A 22996-nucleotide genomic window follows, 5' to 3' on the forward strand; every position below is an offset into this window, starting at 1 on the left:
AGCCTTGCTGCTCTTGGGGATGGGTGGGGGACAGTTCCTGAATCTTAGGGGAAGGAGGAGCCACTGGTGGGCTCCGGTCAGCCCTGGCTGTTCTGCTGTCTTAGTCCAGGCTCACGTACCTGCTGGATCCATTCTTCCACTGTCCCACCTTCAGGGCCACCCTTGTTTTGCCTTCTATTGTTACTTTGACAGCCTCGATGTTATTTCAATTGATGTTTACTCTTCGGATTGAAATACCCCTTTTCTGATACTCTGAGCAAATCCCTATGTTATTTTCACCTCTTGTAATAACACTTCTGAGAAATTACTTTAGGACCAGTCAGTAGGGATTATTGTGTTCAGACTGGGCCACAGTGTTTAGAATATGAATAGAAAGTGTGCAGACTGCTTTGAACCAGTTGGAGTTACCATATTTAGGTGTTTTTTTGGGGGTCTGCTTGTGAGATGCCAGATGTTTATTAATCTGGATCGGGAATTATCCTTGTAGATGTAATAAAGATCTGGGGGTGTCCATCTGATGTCCCGTAATTTTATTTGTTACAGTTAATGCTCTCTCCTGGGAGCCAGGCTTCCAGGCCGGTCCATGTCCAGATTTCCCAGTGGGCTCAACAGGTGGTCTGTGGCCTTGAAGCAGGGCTTCTGGGGAGGGAGGGAGCCAAGGCAGTGCTCCAAGGAGGAAAGTGCAGTGGGTCCCACTTCTTTGGCTCTTTTGGAATCATCCCAGTGCCCTGCCAGCTTCGTGAGCTCCTGACCCAGACCCCAGCCTGGCTGGGGCCCGCAAGGACACTGTGGTCCACACGCCAGAGTCCACCGCGGGCTCCAGGCGTAGTTTCCGAGGTTGGACTCATCCAGCCCCTAGCTGGGGCCGGAGTCTGGGGCTGACTGTCCCGTGGGGCCGTTGGCCACGACGCTGTGCTCTCCGTGGGCCTCTATGCAGCCTTGCACAGTCCTGAGGACAGTCTGGAGCCTGCGATCCAGGGCGAGGAGGTGCGGCTCTGTGAGCACAGGCGTGAGCTGGTCTTCCAGTAGTGACTCCCTCATTACGTCGCTGAGTCTGTAGTCGGCTTGGGCCAGCAGCTGCAGGTGCGAGAGTGTTTTCCTTTTTATTCTGGAAGGACAAAGTCGGGGGACCAAGTAAGTAAACGTAAAGAAAGAAACTTCTCGAACTTACTTCCTTCCCCGCCGACAGTGGTGGGGGCTGACGTCTGGAGAGCCTTCGCCCCCAGTGTCTTCTCAGGCACGTCTTAATGCAAACCCGGTAAGGAGGGAATGGATGAAGGGTGACAGCTAGGACTTCGCAGTCCTTGGCCCAGTCCTGCCAAGCACCTGTACTCTAACAGCTGTGACGCCACACACATCGGCTGCTCCTCGGGGAATCCAAACAGAAGTGCTATGTAATAATGACTTCTCAAGGAAATTGAAAGCTAATGAGAGAAGTTTCCAGTAGGTGAAATGATGAAGATGTTTGCCGTCTCAGAGGCTGCGGGTACCGCCGGGCTCCAAGTTGTTTCTGCTCGACTTTGTAATTCTGATTTCTCTGTGTCAGATTCTAAAATCAGGGATGGAAATGGGGTAGGGCCAACCTTGCCTTTAGGATTTTGATTTCTTTTTATGTGGGAATGTGACTTGGACTCAGATGTGTAAGCAGCTTAGGTGTCCACGCATTGTCATACACAATCCTGCCTTTCCTACTCAGGAGGAGAGGAAGGGGGTAGGGAGGGAGGCACACGTAAGTTACCCCAAGAAGTGGAGAAAGAAAGTTCAGGCTCTGCTCTGAGTTTTCCAGCTGGAAATAGACACCGTTTTGCTATGTGTGGGCCACGTATTTCTAATTAGCTCTGGACACTGCAGCTGAGCAGGTGGACCATCTTGACCAGCTCGGCTGAAACACCAGAGAGGTGTAGAAGCAGGGTAGAGATTCTCTGGAGAAATGTTGGCCGGGCAGAGGCCTGAGTACTTCCTTTAATCTGACATGAGTTTATGGGACTTCAGTCAGGATTTTGCTTAGCTGGTGATCAGGCAGTAATACTTATGAGCTTACGTGAGTGCGGGGCGCAGCAGAGGTCTGGTTAGTCCTGTCAGAGGCTGTCGGGCTCTTCGAAAAGTGAGTGATGATCTGAGTGTGTTATTAAAGCGGGCGACCGAGAGGTTTTAAAAGATTTAGATCCTAAGTCATCTGCTGAGAGATGAAGGTGTGAGAAGTGCTGGGACAGTTCTGTGGTTGTAGCATAAGGAATGAGGTGGTTCCTGTCATTCTACCCACCCACATCCTCGGCCAGTGAAAGCTGATGAAGACCTGCGCAGCTTGGTGGCAAGCAGGACGGAGTGTCACAGTTGTGACCCGTCCCTGAACGGAAAGCTCACCGGCAGCACTGGGAGAGCGGCGAGAGGATGGAGAGTTCGTCGCGGGAGTGCCGTCCGAACCTGCAGGGAGGGGACAGGCTTTCACGGGGGCGCCCGGGGTGGGGGCGGGGGCGGGGGCGGGGCAGGAACCACCTCCCGCCTCAGTGCTTCCTCCTGCCTTCCCCTCGGCCGTTTTTGAATCCCAGCTTGGGGTAAAATGCCAGGGATCACGGCGGCTGCCTCTCCAGCCCTTCTCCTCCGTCAGGTCACAAGATCCTCTGTCCACAGCTGGCAAAAGCAAGCATCCGTTCGTTCATTTATGCACCGGCCGCAGAGGGCCAAGGCCGAGCGCGAGGATGAGCCGTGCGCTGGGTCTCCGGGAGGGGACCGTGGGGCGAGTTACGGAAAACGTGGATCTGCTTCCTAGCGCTCTTAGGCTGGAGGAGAGTCAGGCGGTACTCAACAAAGATCAGGAGCAGAGGAAACAGGGCCAGGAGGGCCCGGAGGGGGCGGGACGCGACCGTGGAGGCCCTGGCTCGGCCCCGCTGCCCCTGGGCCGCTGCACAGCGGGGCCGCCGCCGGAGAAGGGCCGTGGGGACGCTCACCCCCTGGCGTTGTCGAGGTGAATCAGGAACCCGTCGTCCCCAAATTTGGTGAACGTCTCGTAGTGGTGCCGGTCCATGTTTCCTGTGGAGGAGGGGAGGCGTGGGCGCGGGCTCTCGCCCTGTGAGCCCCCGCGGGGCACGGAGGCCTGCGAGCTGCTCAGAGGCCGGAGTCGGAACCCGGGCTGCCAGCTGTTGCGCCCCCAAGTGGCCGGTGGAATCGCGGAGGGAGCCAGGCAGGCAGGCAGAGCCTGTGTGAGCGGCTGTCCAGTCGGGGGCTTTTCCCACCCGCGCTGGCGCCCCTGCTCAGGCGCGGCTCTGGGCCGCCTCCCAGGGCGCAGAGCGGCCTTCCGGCCGAGGCTTCCCTTCCCTGGGCCGCACCGCTGCGCCCGCTGTGCGCCTCCCCGCAGCCCCCTAGCAGGAGGGCAGCCCGCTCACTCCTGTCCCCGGGGCCTCTACCACTTGGAGCCCGTGGATGGCGCGAGGTTATGGAGGCCGGGTGGCCCAGGCCGCAGGGTCCCCGCCCGGCCGGGCCCCGCGGGCAGCACCCACCCGTCAGGAAGTCAAAGATGGCCATGTCGATGATGTTGAGGAGGCGGCCACTGCTGCTGTGCGGGTAGACCTGCTTCACCGTGTCGCAGTAAAGAGGGTTGACTTCCCACCTGAGGGGAGAACAGGGCCTGGGCTGCAGAAGCCCGGATGGCAAGGTTTCCGCCCCGCATCCATGCCCCCCGGTCCTGCCCGGGCCGCTGGCGGCAGGCGCGCCCACGAGGACCTGGGCAAGGACCCGCGGGACCGGCAGACTCCCTGGGTGAGAAGGGGTGGGGCCCTTTCTCCGCGCGTTTCCCGAGCATCGCTTGGCTGGGCGCCATACTGCCCGTGTGCCGGGCGGGCACCCGCTCCCTCTGCGGGCCCTCGCCCAGCCTCTCGGGCGCTGGCCCTCTGGTCTCCCGAGCCGTTCGCAGCCCCCCGCCAGCCATCCTCTGCCATTTCTCTGCCACATGGGCTCCTCCGCCTAGAATGCCCCCAGGTCCCTTTTCGTCTGGGGGGGTCTTCCTCAGCCTTCACGAGTCCCTAAGGATCTGTCACGACCCCCAGAAATTTTGGCCCAGTTACTCCTCTTCCCACCACGGTTGGGGTGTCTGGATCGACGAGCCCATTCATTCAGTCACCTCGTATTAACTGAGGACCTGCCCTGTGCCCGGGAGTGTGCCATGCCCTGGGGAACAACCGTGAGGTTCCGGCTTCACGGCGTGGACTCAGCAAACCCGGCCCCTCCCGCGGCCTCCCCGTGGGCATCTCTGCGGGACAGCAGGTGGGCACTGCGTTCTCACAGCCTGGCTACCGTCTGCCGCCCCGCTGGACCGCAGAGCTTCCTGAAGGGACAGCCCAGGTCTGTCCTTTCTGTCTCCCACAGCATCTAGTGCTGGGTACGCAGTGGGCTCTTTATAACCAAACGCGTGAACGAAAGGGACAGGACGGACACCAGGATCCACGTGAGACGAGGCAGAGGAGGACTGAGGCAGCGTCAGGGCTCCCCAAGGCAGGCGAGCGAGTCCTTGGTCCAGGGGCCACTCACTCCTCTTTGCCCTCCAGCGAGTAGGAGCGGATCCAGGGGCTGGGGACGGACAGCCGGGGGGCCAAGTTGAGGGATGGCAGGAACGCGGACAGGGAGCCCTCCAGCAGGTGCGGGTTGCCGCACACGGCGTACTCCGTCTTGCACAGGTACGGGCACTTGGCGAAGAAACACACGTTGCTGGCTAGAGGCGGAGAAGGAGAGCAGTAAGAGGAGGACGCACGCTGTCCTCCTGCCACACGAAATCCATGAGGAGGGAAGGGAAACTCTGAGCCCACGGCTCGGGGGGAAAAGGCCGGGGAAGAAGAAAACAGCGCCTTTTCCTGATGTAGGGGCTTGTGGGTGCTGTTAAACTGAGCATCCTGGGGACCAGCTCTCAAATGTCTCAGAGTAGAGACAGTGTGGGACCAGCCTCGCTGCATCGCGCCCACGCGACCAACCCGGCCTTTGTTCGCATGGGTGGCATCTGATTCTGGGGTGGCTGGCATCAGAGTTCAGGGCCCAGGCTGGTGAGCATCTCATGTCCAGCCATCTCCCGTCCCCAGGTCACCTTGTGTGACGCCCAGGTGGCCCAGGGTGCGAGTGTTTGATGGCAGCATGTAGCCACCTGATAGGGGATGGGGCCACCAGCGGGAGGTCAGACCACACTGGCCAACCACATTCTTAGACCCAGAGTGTTGCTTTGGCCAGAAGCCTACCTGGAGAGATAAAGAAAACACTCTGCAGAATCTCATTCTTGGTGACCTCCAGGATGTCCTTGGTGACATTGACTAGCCTCCCTACGGTCGGTGGTACCCGTCGGAAATCCAGAATCCTGAAAGAGGGGGAGCCCAGTTCAGATCTGGGGGATGATCGCCCATTAGAAACGAATTCCCTGGTGGTCCAGTGGTTAGGACTCCATGCTTCCACTGCAGAGGGCACGGGTTTGATCCCTGGTCGGGGAACTAAGATCCTGCCCGCAAGCCAAGCAGCAGGATCCAAAAAAGAAAAAAAAAAAAGAAAAAAAAAGAAATGTGCCGGCCTTCTGACCACACCCTGCCGAGGGCAGGGGTCTCCGCAGTGCCGAGGGCAAGCCTGCATCTAAGGGGCTGGGAGAAGGGGTGGGAAAGGAATCCTTATCCCATGAGGCCTCCTGGGCAAAGCTTCCACCCTCCAAGATGTGTCTTAGCTCAGTGCTTCTCACGCTCCAATGTGCACATGAGTCACCCGCGATCTTGTTCAGATGCAGCTCTGAGTCAGTGGGTCCAGGGTGAGGCTGAGAGTCTGCATTTCTGAAGAGCTCCCAGGGGGTGGCCAGGCAGCTGGTCCCCAGACCACACCTCGAGTAGCAATGACAGGCAAACAGAGGGAGCTAGGAAATTGAGGAAGGTGCTCTCACCTTTTAATATCGTAACCTTGAGACCTTTTGGGGAAATGGCCGTGGGCACATTCTCCCCACTTTCAGGGCAGGAAACTAGAGCCAACTCACAATGTCAGGTTCAGGTGTAGCTTGGGCAGTCTGGCAGGGTTAGTTTTCTTACTAAGTGACTCTTTTCATTACATTAAAAGGCCTTGTGGGGCTTCCCTGGTGGTGCAGTGGTGAAGAATCCGCCTGCCAATGCAGGGGACACGGGTTCGAATCCTGCTCTGGGAAGGTCCCACATGCCATGGAGGAACTAAGCCCGTGTGCCACAACTTCTGAGCCTGCGTGCCTTAGAGCCCGTGAGCTGCAACTACTGAGCCTGTGAGCTGCGACTATTGAGCCCGTGTGCCACAACTACTGAAGCCCGTGCGCCTAGAGCCTGTGCTCAGCAACAAGAGAAGCCACCGCATTGAGAGGCCCCCACTCGCCACAACTAGAGAAAGCCTGCGCGCAGCAACAAAGACCCAACGCAGCCAAAAATAAAATACATAAATAACAAAAAAGGCCTTGTGATTTTCGATCCATGGGGTTGGATAGGTCGTGTTGGGTTTGAAGGTGTTGGGACCCACGAAGAAGATGAAGTGCCAGGAAGAAGTGGGGGCGGGGGGCGCAGGGTCTCCCTGGGGCGCCCTCTGGGGGTTGGCCTCCGCAGTCACCGCCGCCTCCCTGGGGCCAGACCCTACCTGTCCAGATGGAAAGCTGCAATCTCAGCGTTGTGTCTCTGAAAATCAATGAAGTAGAAGAAGTCCTCGGGCGTCTCTTCATCTCGCAGCTGTCTGGAAGGAAGGAATCACGCCCTGGCCTCAGACCTCAGCTGGGAGCCTGAGAAAAGAGCTGACACACATGACCAGACAGAAAGGAAGACACGCTTTTATGCTTTTCAGGGACGCACAGATGATGGGGGACAGCACATCAGGAGCAGCCCGTGGCTCCCTCGGCCAGGGAGACCGCAGGTGGGAGGAGCGAAGCTTCTTGCAAGATGCGGACCATGCTGGAGGCCCCCCCCCCGTGCCAAGCCTCCTTCTCGAGCAGCTCTGGTGACGGCCACTGATTCTCTGAAAAGCCCAGTGGTTGGAGGGAAGAAATCCATTCTTCCGCAGATACACAGAAGACAGGGCACTGGCTAACACACCAGAGGTTGTGTACACCCGGGGGCCAAGGATTAAGAGAGGTGGGGTACGAGACAGAACTTTATAAAAGGAAAAGTGCCCTACAGGTGCAATTTAGCATGACTGACACGGAGGAGCGAAAAGTTCTGGGTCTGTGAATCGACCGTCTACTCAGAGGCACCTCACCTGGGTCATGAGAGCGGGTCCTGCCAGAGATTGAAGGGAGGCTAATGCAGAGGATATGTACTTATATACATTAAAGAACCCCTACTAGATTCCTGAAAAGCACCATCCTGCCTGGTCACGAAGGGCCGGCTGGGTATGTATGTTTACGTGCCTCCCAGTAATATGAAGGGCATCCCAGCTGCTGGCCCCAGGCTGACTGGCCTCAGTGCTGATAATCCTTGGAAGAAGGATGATCTTCAAATAATTTTATAATCCACCGTGCGGAGCTGCACGAGGGCTGTGAAAGCAACGTAAATGTAAATCGGCATAACGTTGTGTAATGAGCTGTAAGTACGCGGCGCCTGAAATGGAACCAGTGATGGGTGCTGCATCCCAAACACCAGCCAGTCCTGGAAACCATGGCAAGGGGCTGCCCGGAGTGGCACTCTCCTTTAAAAGGTGCAGCCACACTCAGAGTACGGCCCAGGCCTGACCCAGGGCTGCTTATAGCATCGCCGAATGTCCAGGTCAGCAAGGACTGTCCGTGTGTCCTCAGCTCGTTTTCATTCCTGAATTCTGTATGTAAGAATACACAGTCTGGAGTTCCCTGGTGGTCCAGTGTTTAGGACCCAGCACTTTCACTGCTGCGACCCACGGGTTTAACCCCTGGCCAGGAAAAGAAAAAAAAAGAAGGTAAAGAAAAAATAAAAATTAAAAAAAAAGAGAGACTACACAGTCTCTGGGATGCCCTTTAGAATTTTCTAAACCATCATTTCTTCATTTTTGTATGGCATATTTAGGCATGATTTTAAATTTGAAAATCATTTCTCCTTTACGTCAGTACTTCCCAAAGCTTGAGAAGCACAGATGTATTTCTCATTGCATCTATTGAATTATATCACATTAAAAATATAATCTTTGTGGTCATAATTTGTATTACCCAAAGATAAATTTCTACTTTCCTTTTTAAAAAGGGACAAATACTTTACATTACTTGTAGAAAAAAATGCATGCTTTTTCAAGAAATACATTTTAAAATGATACTTTGGCTTGGGACTAAATTGTAGAAAACGCAGATTAAACTTTGTGTTATGGCGTGAGCGTAGATCAAATGGCTTTTGTGACCTAATGTTGGAAGCTTTTGCATTACACTCAGGCAAACAGCTGGTTCAGTTGAGCACTTTTTGCGTTTTGTTCATAATTGACAAGGCAGAGAAGAGATTTCAGGCTGTTACTTCATGGGCTTTCTTGAAAATAAAACGCTACAAGTGTGAGTAGTTTTTTCTCCCCCAAATAGAGCTCATCCACTTTCTATTAGCTTCCAGTTTTTAAAAACTACAGACGTCTTAATGTGCCACATATGAATTTTGCTCAGAGAATGCAATTCGTGGATCTGGCGATAACTGGTGAATTTGCAGATTTATCATTATTTTGACGCTTCTCTTTAACATCTCGTGTTTTTACATCAGTGTTCCTTCTGCTTCCTCTCTAACTGATGCTCAGTTAGGACTATACATTAAACATGCACGACTAACCATAACGATCATTTAAAACTCTCTAATGGCCCAGACACGACGGTGGCTCTGTGCTCAGCTGCGTGGCACCCAAGAATCTTGTGCCTGCTTCTGGACCTGGGCTGATTGCCCTGTGTGCGCAAAGCTGTCGCTCTCTTTTAAAAGGTACACAGTTCTTTTTAGTACTTTTTAGGCTTGAATATAAGATGAGACCCCCCCTCCCCAAACTGTCCCTCAGAAAAGGGAGTCAACGTATTCAAGGGCTCCCTCTCAATTTCTTTATTTTGTTTGGGACAGATTCATTCAGCTGAGATGCTGCTTTTATTACCCGACTGAACTGGTTAAAACAGGCTGCTGGTGGTGACAGGGGCAGAATTTAACATGGATTTAACATTGACCCCAAACTCGACTCCAGCGATGCTGAGGACCAATGTCAAAAATTTTGGACAAGTGACATGTGAGACTGGGGGCGGGGGAAGCAATATTTCCAAATCTCTGTATTGTTTTATATGATGAGATTTTTTTTCATCGGTAAATTAAATGCAGGCAGACATTCCCTCATTTCATGTACATCGTTATATATTTATTTATTTATTTTGTAGTACTCCATCTGTTTCTTTTCTTTTTTGAATTTTATTTCTTTTTAATACAGCAGGTTCTTATTAGTTATCTATTTGATACATATTAGTGTATATATGTCAATCCCAATCTCCCAATACATCATTATTTATTTAAATGGACCAAATAACTAGATTTTTGGATTTTCACATGGAAAAATGGAGGATCTCCTTGTGTGGCAGTGGTTTTCAAGGCTGTCCTTGCCTTGGGATTAGAGGGGGCCCCCAGACCAATCCTATTGGACCCCCTGAGGGTGGGATTCAGGCATCGGGGTTTTTCAAGGCTTCCCAAGTGATTCAACGTGCAGCTGATGTATTATAAAGCTCTCCTTAGTACTTTATACGCCTAAGTATGTAAGTGCTTAGTGCCTTATAAGGGTTTTTGCTAGGGCAGTGCAGGGTTCAGAGCTAAGACTCTTTATTTAGTGCTCATTCGACCATCAGACCCACCTTCAGGGCCTTCAGTATGCCTCCCCGTTGACAGAAGTTTTGGAATCTTAAGTCAGCCGAATGGGATTCCACTGGAAGACTGTGCCTTCTGGCAGAAAGCATGACTTGGGTAATGGGACCCCTCCTGGGCCCTTTTCTCTTGGGCGTGTCGTGTCCAGGGGACCATTCCTGATTCAGGAATCTCAAACCTCTGCTGCAGACCCTTTGGGGGCCAGGAACCCATACGCACACCAAGCTCTGTCCGTAGACTGAATACATATTATTTCGCCCACATAGACACACTACAAAATTTTAAAGGCATGTATTTGCTGTTGTTACGAATAAAATAGAAATTAATTTTAAAGTGTGATTGGCTGTAGAGAACAAACGTATGGACACCAAGGGGGGAAAGCAGGGAAGGGGGTGATGGTGGTGGGATGAACTGGGAGATTGGGATTGACATGTATACACTAATATGTATAAAATAGATAACTAGTAAGAACCTGCTGTATAAAAAATAAATACATAAAGTTAAAAAAAAAGTGTGATTGGCTTCAGGGTAGCCTTTCTTCATGGTCTAGTTTTTCAGTCAAAACAAGTATTATTATGTAGATATCTCTAACCTTTTTGAGGGTCCTAGCCCTGGAAAAAGGCGAGGCTCATTTCTGGAGGTAGAGTGTGAATTTGGCAGTCCAGCTGCCTGGTTTGAATCCTGCTTCCACTGCTTGCAGCTGGGAGGTTGGGGCGAGCTGGCCTCTCCCGGCCTCAGTGTCTTCATCCATAAAGTGGACATTGTAACAGTCCCAGACTCATAAGATGGTTGGTGATCCGAGGGCACAATGCATGTCAAGTGTGTAGCAGAAATACTAGCAAAGACCCAGCTCTTACTATTTTGAATCATTATCACCAAAACAGTTGTATGCTTGTGCAGATGGCCCTAAAGAGAGTCTATAAATGCTTGGCTTAAAGATTTTAGACCACTTTTATTCATTTTGGGTCAGAACTCCCCCAGGGCTGCCACAGCTGTGCATATGGAGGTGAGGAGAGCAGTCACTTACCTCATAGGTTTGAACATGGCCTTCCCGAAGTCCGAGAACCTTAGAACCAGTTTGAGGTGGACCCCACTGGGTTTCACGACTGTTTGGGGAGAAGGGGGAGTTAACGATGCTTCTGGGCCCAAGCTCCGGGCTGTGATCATTTCCTCATTCAATAAACCCAGCCCATTTCTTCTCTTCACCCTTCTTACTCGAGACCCTAAAGAGTAGGATTTGCTCTCAGAGCCTGCAGGGTACAGTCCATCGGGTCAGGCCGTGGAGAGTGTGTCCAGCGACTCAAGATAAAACTTTCTCTGCTGTTACAGGGAAAGGGCAAAACAGTGCAGGTTTCCCCAGAGGGACACTCGCTGAAAACCCCAAAGGATGTTTTCCTAAGAAGAGCTGACCCCTTCCTCTTTGCTTCAGCTGTGCCTTGGAGACTCTGACTATGCCACCTGTTACATGGCATTAGACTTGGTTATTGATATCTCTTCCTACGTAAGACTGGACACCTGGGCTGTGATGGGGCTTGGTGACACCTGGGGTGCAGGTGCATGGTCCTGACAGTGGGTACTGATGTGTGCCTCCTGATGTGTGTCCTGGGCACCTCACTCGCCTGGCCCTGCCCCTGCCCTGCCGTCAGCCCCGCGAGGGGTGGGATAATGCCTCCCTCACCTTTGCCTTCTAAAAAATGGCAAATGGCAGGGGCGAAACTAAAGAAAACGGAAGCCTCAGGCCCTACAAACTTGTGTCTTTACAAGTCGTGACCCACGGAAATCTCTGACGTGTGCTCAGTTCATCGAGGTCACTGGAGGGGGCTCCTCGTGGCCGGCAGTGACTGGTGGGACCTCAGTGTCCAGGCACACCTGTACCTAAGTCACAGCGCCCTGGCAGGGACCGTGCTGTATCTCACGCCTATCTTTTTGATTCTACTCATCATTTACCCCAGGGGGTCTCAACCTTGGCTGCATGAGGATCACCTGGAGTGTTTTAATATAAAATGCTGGTGCCTGGGCTTCCCCCTGGCAATCGAATCAAAACCCCTGGGGTGGGGACCAAGACGCAGCAATTTTTAAAGCTCCCTGGGTGACTACTCTGCCGCCGGGTTGAGAACCACCATCCTGCACCATTGCTTCTTAAATCTGAAAATGTACTCCAGTCCCTTGAGGATTTTGTGAAAATCCAGATTCTGACTCAGAAAATCAGGGCGGGGACTGAGATTCTGCATTTCTGACAAGTTCCTGGATGGTACGGAAGATGCTGGGCCAAGGACCACCTGCCGCCCAGCAGGGTCCTACCCAAGAGCCCCTCTTAAATGCCTTTTCTTTTGTGCGGGAAGGTGGGGAGAAATGTGGGTTCTCAGAGATGAGGGACTCATGCTCCTCAGCTGCTGACGGAGCCCATGGAGTGGGCAGCTGGACCTTCTCGTTGCTGCCAGGTACTGGGCTTCACAGGGCAGTGAGGGGAGGGAGGGGGATGGAGGTGGGGGCCAGGGCGGGGCCAGGGCATGGGCGTGGCGTGGTGTGGCCTGGGCCAGGGGCCGGGGGGTGAGGCGGGGCCGGGGATGGGGTGCGGCCAGGGCCAGGGCCCGGGGCCGGCCCGGGGTGGGGTGGGGCCGGGCCACAGGGGGGGCAGGGCACGGGTGTGGCCGGGGTTGGGCGGGGCCGGGGCCCGGGGGCGGGGCCAGGCCACTTACTCTGGGTGCAGTCGCAGGCTCCAAGCAAGGCTTTCTCGTCCTGACTGTAGTCTGCGAAGGAGGAGCAGGGCGCTGAGAACCCTCGACTCTGGTTCAGACACCAGAGGGGGAGCCTGGAAGGCAGCCTGGGGCCCTTACGCATTCAATAGGAGACCTCCCCGAGCCCCATTTGGGGCCGCAGCCTCCTAGCCTGCTCCATCCAGGCCCCACGCTCTCTAGCCCTTCCGTGGACGCTCCAGCAACAGCTGGTGGGGAAACCGGTGCTGGCTGGTGTCTGCAAATCCCTCAGTGTGTCCCTTAGGCTGGCGTAGTGCTCGAGGCCTCAGGTAGCAGGCCACCACTGGGTCCTCGGCCAGGTCACTTTTAAGCTCTCCGAGCCTCAGTTTTCCCATTTGTAAAGCGGCAGTGATAATGTCTACATCATGAGATCACTGTATAAGAGAGAGTCGCGAGATTCAAAAGGAGCACAGGATCAGTAGTGGCCATCACCTTTCTGTAAGCTATGGAACACCTCCTGTGACTCCCTTATGGGGTTGTGATGAGATCACGGTTGTCAGATCTCTTTCAAAGGGAAAAAGATCACTGTCTGTTTTTCTTCTTTCTCTCTTGGGTGTCAGAATCAACCCTTTACTATTTCACCCTGGAGCCTGGCCTGGTTGGTTGGTTTACCCAGCCTCTCTGGGAGAGAGTCAGTCCATCCCGTCTGGTCCTGTGACCCTCACCAGCGCTGATGGTGGGAAGGTGCCTCATGTCGTGGAGAAGTTTGCTGACGACAGGACTGGACCGGGAGTACAGGCCGTGGCGGCTGATCCCCAGGTGGAACTGGATCCAGCTGGTCTCCAGGCGGAGCTGCAGTGGGGGATCCAGGGAAGTGAGATTCAGCTGCTCTTTGTATATCTTGTGTCGCCTGAAAGAGCAGGAAGAGTTTTTCTTCAGCTGCGGGAACAAGAGTGCAAAGATCTGCCGAAGCACCTTGTCTGGACTCTCCGTTCTTTCATTCATTTGGCAAAGAGTATGAAGCACCTGATATGTATGAGGCTTGAGGCTGTGCTTAGGGTACCATGGGGGACAAAGCGGCCACAGGGCTTCCCTGCCCTCAAAGAGTTTACAATCCAGTGAGCGAAACAGGTAAACAGTTACACAGTGCCACACACACATCCACAAATACCTAACCAGTGACCATGACGAATACTGTGAAGGAAAAGCGCAGACGGTTAAGAGTCAAATTAGGGGCCTCGTATAATCTGGGATCTCAGGGAGTGATCCTGGGCCTCTTCCGGCACTTTCCCATGAAAAAGTCTGTATTTTATACTTCCCAATATTTCCTGACCTTAGGAGTCAGGAGGTAGGAGAGAGAAGGTAATTGATGAGAATGAAAAGAATGAGGGTCAGGATTGATAAGGAGAGCTGGAAGCTGAGTGAGATTAATCAACATGTCCTATGAGAAAAGAAGAATTAATTAGTCATGCACTGTTGGTCCTGCTCAGGAAACTTTTCTGCCAGGATAAAAAGAAAAAGCTGAAAAACAATGCCACTGCCATGCAGAGGCTCAGAGCCCAGTCTGGGAGACAAGTGGTACGTCTATGAAATCATCAGAGCAAAATATCAGGCAGTTGTAAACAACTGCTGGACATGGGTTCAGACAAAAACACCTTAACATTTTGGGGAAGGGAAAGACGATTCTCTGGTGAAGTAGTCAGAGGAAGACTCCGATGGGAGAAAGTGGACTTCAGCTGGATCCACATGGGTGGTGTTTGGATTGACGGGGAGATGTGGGGTGTGCTCCTGGATTGGGGACAACATGGACATTACGAGAGGCAGGCGAGGGACAGGTATATCTGAGGATGAGAGAGGAAGGATGGATAAAATAGATGGCTGAGTGAAAAGATGGAGGTCTTCTGACTGGAAAGCAAGGCAAGTTGGTACATGTCATCTGACCGGGACGGGCTAAGTGGGATTATGGGGCAGGGCATCTGTATTTATCAAACCATGATACCTTACCTCTGAGGTCTGTGAGGGGGTACATAACCAAACAAACACGTCCGATATTCTTGGCGTGTCAAATGTTCTCATTGGTAAATAGTTTTAAAAATTACTTTTATATTAAAATAAATATAGGGCTTCCCTGGTGGTGCAGTGGTTGGGAGCCCGCCTGCCGACGACACGGGTTCGTGCCCCGGTCCGGGAGGATCCCACATGCCGTGGAGCGGCTGGGCCCGTGAGCCATGGCCGCTGAGCCTGCGCGTCCAGAGCCTGTGCTCCGCAACGGGAGAGGCCACAACAGTGAGGGGCCCGTGTACCGCAATCAATCAATACATATCTACATACATACATACATACATACATACATACATACATACATACATACACGTTATGGGGAGGAAAATGAAACAATCATTCTAAATAAAAAACAGTAGTTCTCCAAGAAAATTTCACTTGGTCACCCCAGACCTTACCTCCAAGCGTCCAGACCCTCAGGAGGGAATGGAGTTTTCTTTTGTTTTGTTTTGCTCTGCATTCACCTCACCCTGTGTGAATACAGTCAAATACTAACGCTGTCCTGAGTGAAAGTCATTTGTCTTGAGGAAGAGGCTCAGGTTTATAAACTGATGTGGAAGGATGGATGTCTGGCAGCTCTTGGTCCCAGCCTTCTTGGTACCTGCTCCAGGGTCCTGGTGGCCTCTGGGTGCCCCTACTTTTGGAGACCTTCACCATATATCATGTCAAACATATTAGAATCCACCCCTCATTCAATATGTTTTGCTATCCCTTTTGAAAGTTTTCTTTTATCATTCTGAATCTGTTAAGAATAAAGTATCAAAATAAACAAACAACAACAACAAAGAATATAGTATCTAGTAATATAACCAAGTCAACACTGGCTCATTGTTCTGTGGACATTTAATTACATATTAATTCATTTTGTTTGGGAGTTTTGGGATTTTTTTTTTTTTTTCCATTTCTGAGCCAATCCATCTTCTTTGTTCAGGCCTCAGAGCATCGTCAAAGCTTTTGTGTGTCTCAGGCACCGTGTCCACATTGTAACTGGATGAAGATCCCTGACCTACTCTCTCTGTCAGCTCAGGCTACACAAACAAGATTCCACAGGCTGGCGGTTCCAACAACAGGAATTTATTCTCCCACAGGTCTGGAGGCTCGAGTCAAGATCAAGGTGTCGCCAGGTTTGGCTTTTCCTGCAGCCTCTCTCCTTAGCTTGCAGACGGCCACCTTCTTTCTTGTTGTCTTGTTGTCTGTCACGGTCTCCTCTCTTGAGGACACATCTCCGGGCTCATATACACGGGCTCAGGAGTTGCGGCGTGTGGGCTTAGTTGCCCCGCGGCATGTGGGATCTTAGTTCCCCGACCAGGGATCGAACCTGCGTCCCCCGCATTGGAAGGTGGATTCTTAACCCCTGGACCACCAGGGAAGTCCCACTTCCCTCTTATTTCTGACACCCAGAATGAAATGCAAGAGCCCAACATGGATTGTCCAGTGCAGAGCAGAAGAGGATAATTACCACCCCCATTCAAGATGTTTTCTTTCTATTAAGGTAGCCAAATAATGAATAAATGTGGAGAAACCACATCACATATCTCTGAGAAAATAGAGATGTTGTGGTTGGCAGAATTCTAGAACTGGCCTTCAAGGTTCCACGCCCTCATCGCTAGAATCTGTGAACATGATGACCTGTCACTCCTAGGATTATTCTATGTTGTGGCACAGTTGACCGGGGATGAGGAGATTAACCTAACCAGCAGGGCCTAATGTAGTTACATGACTCTTGAAAGCAGAGAGTTTTCTCTGGCTGGTAGCAAAAGGGACCGAAATGTCTGTCGATGGGTGAGTGGATAAAGAAAATGTGGTATATACACACAACGGAAGATAATTCAGCTTTAAAAAAGAAGGAGATCCTGCCTTTTGCAACAACATCAGTGCACCTGGAGGACATTAAGCCGAGTGATATAAGCCAGACACAGAAAGACAGACACTGAGTGACCTCACTTCTATGTGGACTCTGAAAAAGTCAAATTTAATAGCAGCAGAGAGGAGAACAGTGGCTGCCAGGGGCTGGAGGGAGGGGGAAATGGAGGGATATTGGTCAAAGGGTGCAAAGTTTCAGTTGTGCAGGATGAATAACCCCTGGGGATCTAATATACAGCATGGCGACTCTAGTTAATCACACTGTACTGTATGCTTAAAATTTACTAGAAGTGTAGCAGATCTTTGTTCTCCAAAAGGAGGTGAGAAAAGATGGCTGGGACGTCCCCCCAAGACAGCAAGCTCTGGGCAGGCAGGCTTCCAGCTGGGGGTGGAGGGGAGGCTTGAACTATTGGTATAATTATCCGAAGTGTCTCATGTTAAACTGCTTCAGTCCTAGCAGTTTACTAGGTCTGCCGGCCACCGGCCAGCTTTTCCTTACTTTATTCACATTTATTTTTATTTTAAAAGAGAGCCGGGCCAGGCTCTAGTTCCCAAGGCTACTTTGAGGCTTAAACTCTGGGACTGCTCGACTCTCTTGGGAGTCTGGTGGAAAGACTGCAAAGTCCTGAGCTGAGTTAGTCACCCTGAGCTAGAGCAGCAGAAAGAGAAACAATGATTCTGGGATTTGGAGCAGGGCTGGGGAAGAGGTGGAGTTTTCTTAAGCGGAGCTGCAAGCTGATGGGTTCCAGCTACAACAACAGTCTAACAGTCGGGCCTCCAGCCTCCAAATAGAAAAACAAATGTGGCAAATTGAGTGTAACTTCCTCAGGAGGACAAATTGCTCTTTAAAACATTCGTATTTACTGTTGGGTGGGGATGCATAACTCTCTGGTTAGCCATTCCGCCCCTCCCAGGGCCAGTGTCACAGCCGGGGCGGGGGCGGGAGCACAAAGAAAGGGCATCACGGGGTCCTTCCCACCTTCCTTCTCACGGGATTTTTTGTTTGTTTGTTTGTTTTGGGTTTTTTTTAATGGTTAAGGTAGAGCTGCTGAGAGTTGTCTATTTTTTTTTTCTTTTTTTAAAAAATCAGAAACGTTGTTTGTGTGCCCTTTGTTCCTTGGGGACAACCAGCAGGGGTGTGCTGGAGCTGGCTTGGACAGGTAGCTTGACATCTGCCGTCGTGGGAGAACTTACACCATGGAAACTGGCAAATGTGACAGGTCGGGGCTTTTTGGCCCCCAGAGGAGAGCCCGTTCTGCAGCACACTGGCCTGTGCTCTGATTATGGCTGTGCGCTTGCAAACATAAAAATGGTAAAAGAGATAACCAACAAGGACCTACTGTACAGCACAGGGAACTCTGCTCAATATTCTGTAATAAGGATCTAAATGGGAAAAGAATTTGACAAAGAATGGATATATGTATCTGTATAACTGAATCACTTCGCTGTACACCTGAAACTAACACAACATTGTTAATCGGCTATACCCCAATATAAAATAAAAATTAGAAAAATATGGCCAACACAGAAATTACCTGCTTTTTTTAACCTGTTTGTTATACCCAAGGAAAAAAAGAAAGTAGATTTCTAAAAACGCAGCTCAATGTGGCAAAAGTAAATATCACTATATTAAAAATATATTATATATATGGGGGGAGGGATTGTTATGTAAAGTATCAGCCAAGAAAATCCTGGTCTTTAAACTACCCTTACTTTTAAAGGAAGAAATAAAGTCGATACCAAAAAATAAAGCACAAAGTGTTGATGGGATGTTGCTTTCATTCATAAAAAGCAAACCTCGGTTACAAGTCCCATGACCTTGAGGTGAGGGGTAAAATCCACTCTGCTCCTTGCCCTCGGAAGTACTGGAGTTTTCCACAAAAATTGTTCTGAATAGGAAATATTTACACGGTTCAAAATTTTAAATTTCAAAAATCTCCCTTCCACCCCCGTCTGCCCGTTCACCGACTTCCGTCTCCAGAGGTAACTGATGTGGCCAGTTTTTTCCCTTGTTTCTCTCCGCTTTTACCCTTATAGGTTTTGTAGCATAAAATCCACACAGTCCTGAAACTTGCTTTGCTCTTGTCACTAGGTTTTGGCAACTGTTCCAATTCAGCACCCAGAATGCTCCTTATTCCTTTGTAAGGCTGCATAGTATTCCAGTGTTTGGGAATCACAGAATTCACCTTATTCCTTATTGGTAAATATCTAGGTTGTTTGAAATCTTTTGTTACCACAAGCGATGTTGTGAAGTCTAACCTGTACCTGTGACGTTTCCCTCGTGCGGGAGGATGTCTGTACAGTGAAATTCTAGAAGCGTAATCAATGGGTCAAAGGTAGACATTAATACATTTGTCATTGTTACAGAAATTACCAAGCTGCCCTCCTCCAAGGGTGAGCACTGTCTGAGACTATTTTCATGAAGCTTTGCCAACAGTGTTACTTTTTGATCTTTGTCAACCTAATAGGTGAAAAATGGTATCTCCGTGTATTTTAAATGTGCATCTCTATCTTGCTAGGAGTGAAGCTGAGCTGATCACTCAGCTGAGCATCTTTTCATGTGTTCAAGAGTCATTTCTATTTCCTTTGCCCATGTTTGTGCTGGGTTGTTCATTTTTTCTTACTGACTGTGCACATGTAGAAAATCAGCTCTTTTTCCCTACTATGATTTGCAAATATTTCCCCCACCCCAATTTTTGGACTTTATTTGGGATGATCTTTTTCATGCAAAAATGTTGATTTTTATAAAGCTGAAATGACAACTCCTTTTATTCAGGCTCTGACTTCTACATTATACTTAGAAAAGCCAGTCTCACTTTGAAGTGACAGGAATACAAAACCAAAGCAAATCATGGTTCCTTCTAGTATTTTCTGGTTTCATTTTTTCCATTTAAATATTTAGTTAAAGGTATGTAAAAATATTTAGTATGGCATGCACCTTTTTCCCCGCTAGATAGCTAGCCAGTTCTCTAAAAATCATTTATTAAACAGTCCATTAAAAAAAATCTCACTGATTAAAAACATCATCTTTTTTCACACAATAAACTTCCATTTATATTTTTGGGTCTATTTCTGGGCTTTCCATTCTGTTTCATGTTCTGTCTAGCCATGCTCCGGTATGATAGTTTGAACTTTTAAAAAACTTCATAAAACACTTTAATAGCTGGTAGGGCTAGTCCCCCTGTATTGCTCTTTTTAAGAGTTTTCCTATGTAGGCCAACTTGTGTAGTTACCTACATGAATTTTACAATTATAAGATCCTTTTAACATGGAAACCTTAAAAGGGTTTAAACAGGCTTACTGAGTAGCATCGAGTATAATGCTTTCTTGCATTATTGATGAAAGTATAATTGGCACATCTTTTCAGAGGGCAACTTTCCATTTCAAAATTTATAATGAGTTTACCCTTTGACTCAGCAGCTGCCCAAGGATGGTTGCCATTTTTAACTATTATTACTGCTTATAAAGACTAGAGAGCAGGTAGATCATCACATTTGCAGTGAGTCACTAGAAACCACCGGCTTCACAAGCCACAGCAAAATCCTCGGAACACCCTGTAGGCAAGAAGGGAAGGACCTCTGTCTTACTGCTGTGCTACACACTGCCCTTTGCCTGCTCTGGCACGTCTGCAAGGTCACGGATCATCCCAGGGACCCGGGAATCCCACTGTGGCTTGTCTGCGGTCTCTAGGTGTGCTAAGGAAGCAGTAGCCAAGTTATCTTCGGGGCATTAGAGAAAAATGCTTTCTCCATCCTTTGATCGTTCAGGCAGGTCTGGCCTGGGGCTGGGTGGGAAGCTTGGAGCCAGGCACCTCAGCTGCTGCCGCCCAGCTAAGTGAGGGCCTGGGACCTCTTCCTGGGGTGTGGGGAGTTAAGAGCATGTGGAGGATGCCATCCCGGGCTCTGGTCCCTCCTGGGATTGTCAGGGCAGAGCCCCTGGGGTGTAGTATTCGGGGACCAGGTGCTGTGAACACATCTGGCAAGGAGGGGAGACAGCTGTGACTCAGAGGGTTCAGGAGGGACCTGGAAGGTTCTCAGAGGCTTGGGCGCCACCCTCCCCCGCGCCATGCTCCCAGTCACTGAGCGCACGGCTTCAGCCCTGAAAAACTTCCTCGGTTCCTCGATTTCCGGTCTGGAGGAAAGACAAGGGGTAGGATAGACCCCCTCCCCACACTTGGTTTCAAGGCGTAGATGCCTCCACTGTATTTAGGTTCCTCATGGGGCGGGGTCAGGCCCTTTGGGGATAATTTTGGCACCAGACCGTGCAAAGAAATACGAAGGAATACTGTCTGATGGCCCATAAAGCGGAGAGGCTGGGGCTGGACCAGGACGGGCAGTCGAGGCCCCATCAGTTCTAGGAACAAGCTAGTCACAGCTCAGGCGACTTGGCCGCGAAGCGCACAAATCTCTGACTCCTGTCCCCTCCAAATCATTCCTCAAAGCTGCAGTTTCACCTCTGCAACCTCTACAGTGTTCCCTTTCCTCCTGTTGCCCGGCCACCTCAGCCCACACACCTCGCCTGCAGTGGCCTCTTAACTGATGGTCAGGACTCACGTCTTCCCCCTCGTCTCTCCAGGCTCCGACCTCGGCCAAATTATCTGGAAATCAGAGCTCCAAGCACGTGTCTCCCTCCTGCAAAATTCTTCGCCATGTCCTTGCTGCCGGTGAAATCTGGTCCAAAGCCCTGATTCTGGTATCCCCCAGGAGCCCCTTTGACCCTTTCTAGTCTTACCCCCCGCATTCCCTTCCTACCTAAGCACTATGTTTAATGCTCCCAGAACCTCCTCCCCACCTCGTGCTGTTTCTCCCATGGGAATGCCTACTTCCACATTTTCATCTCCAGATTCCAGGGTCAAACTCTCAAGGAACGTCCTCTTTGAAGCTTCTCCAATTCTGCACCTGGATGTGAGCTTTCTCTCTCGCTCCTGCAAATCCGTATACACCTCCCATCTCTTCTGTTGTTCTTGCTGTATGCAACAGGTGCTCAATAAAGTTTGGGGAACCAATGAATGCGCTCCATATCTCACCCACAGTGGGTGCACAGCTCTGTAAGAACTACCCTCTGTATTTTTCTGGAAAGACAATTAATGGGAATCACAGGCTTACTCAAGAGCTGCTGATGTGCATGCTTTCTGGATAGCGTTATGTTCGCTCTAATGCTAAAGTTTCCAGAAATCCTGCCTGCCGTGCTTCCTTCTTTCTAACCGTAGCATCTCGTAAATTTCCTGGTTCTCCTGAGTCAGGACAGACTGAACTGATCCTGGGAATTAATTTCTGTCCTTTCCGGCTGAAATAACTAGTCTCTCTTTGGCATTTGGACACACGTTCCCTGCCAAAAGCAACGATGCCAAGCCCTCGCAAGCAGAGCTATTTCAGCTGCATGCCTGAGAATTTATATTTTGCTACATTCTCTCGTTATGAAGCTGTGATGAGAGATGACATACTCTCTGCTTTAAGGGCTCACACTGAGCTCCCCTGGGGAGGAATCTGGTGATAATCCATTAATTATTTTCTAATTGGTTGACCCCCTGCTTGTTTTTTAGAGCTGTTCATTCCCAGCATGGCTGGGAGATGCCGCGCCTGGTGGAGAAGTATGATGGGGCTCCCCGAACCCCATCACCTGGCTTAGGACAGATCATCTGTGGAGGTTCACAGAGCCCAGACCATCTGCTCCCAGCATCCTGAGCGGCCGGAGGGAGGCGGGGCTGCCAGGCACTCAGGCAAAATTCCCTCTTTTGGAAACTGAGTTGAGTGGTCGTTGTGCTGTAGCATTGGGAAGGAGATGGGGCGACAGTGAAGGATTTCAGAGCCATATGGGTTTCCTTCCCCACAAAGCTCTACGTTTCTCGAGGGCCGGAGCCTGCCTAAGATTTTTACATCTTCCTTAGCATTTGACAAAGTGCTCTGCGTGCAAGAAATGTTCTATAAATAACTGATTCTTAGATGCCTGAACAATTTTCCTGCTGCAAAAACTCCATCAGACTCCAAGATACTAGTACCAAAACTTGGGGCGGGGGGAGCAAGAATCTCTTGAACACAGGAATTGCACTAGAACTCTATCTCTGTTAGAAGGGGACTCATAAGGTTACTTATTGACTTATTTATTATCTTACTCATCTTATGAATTTCCAAAAGCACTCTGCCATGAAGAAAATTATAAAAGCATTACAGTGAGCCTCTAAGGCACTCGGCTTTCGACCTCAATCTGTGCATCTGTTTGATCCATGGGTCTGTTTCAATATCCTTAGCCTTGACATTGGTCTTAGAAAGAACATTTTCCCAGAGTTGCTTCATTTGGGTGGTGATGAGTTTGGAAAAGTCTTCCTTCGTCTTGTCCTATTTCTCCTGTGAATAAGAAGGAGCTGGGTTCAGTGGGACCTGACGCTTACACATTTGGAGGACCACTTCTAGGAAAAAAGAGTACAAAACTGTGACTACTAAATTAGACATGCGAGTGACTATTTCTTTGGAATGAGAAAAGATATCAGCACATCACTGGTGCCCTGAGGATTTAGATCCCTTTTCCCTGAGATTTCATACTTAACGTAGAAACTGCCTCTTCTTCCTAGTCAGCACCCCACTCACCCGC

General features: G+C 50.4%; 1 protein-coding gene across 2 annotated transcripts in view; it reads right to left on the bottom strand.

Moving 5' to 3' along the window:
• Nucleotides 1-515: 515 nt before the first annotated feature.
• The window catches only part of FAM20A (FAM20A golgi associated secretory pathway pseudokinase), a gene marked incomplete at its 5' end in the record, with an annotated part of 41626 nt that continues 19145 nt past the window's right edge, over nucleotides 516-22996 (bottom strand). Inside the window, 11 exons of one of the 2 annotated variants that reach the window (XR_014013954.1) lie at nucleotides 946-1077; nucleotides 1172-1549; nucleotides 2365-2424; nucleotides 2949-3030; nucleotides 3498-3607; nucleotides 4525-4705; nucleotides 5220-5335; nucleotides 6607-6699; nucleotides 10816-10894; nucleotides 12488-12538; nucleotides 13210-13394. Coding sequence is in view for 1 of the 2 variants with exons in the window: in XM_081218799.1 (XP_081074925.1) it covers nucleotides 856-1108; nucleotides 2365-2424; nucleotides 2949-3030; nucleotides 3498-3607; nucleotides 4525-4705; nucleotides 5220-5335; nucleotides 6607-6699; nucleotides 10816-10894; nucleotides 12488-12538; nucleotides 13210-13394 (1210 nt within the window). Of the gene's footprint in view, nucleotides 1109-1171; nucleotides 1550-2364; nucleotides 2425-2948; nucleotides 3031-3497; nucleotides 3608-4524; nucleotides 4706-5219; nucleotides 5336-6606; nucleotides 6700-10815; nucleotides 10895-12487; nucleotides 12539-13209; nucleotides 13395-22996 lie in introns of both variants that reach the window. The other variant, XM_081218799.1, reaches the window with a different exon arrangement.

The sequence above is a fragment of the Mesoplodon bidens genome (genome assembly GCF_964165515.1).
Source record: "Mesoplodon bidens genome assembly, chromosome: 19".
Classification (NCBI taxonomy): Eukaryota; Metazoa; Chordata; class Mammalia; order Artiodactyla; family Ziphiidae; genus Mesoplodon; species Mesoplodon bidens.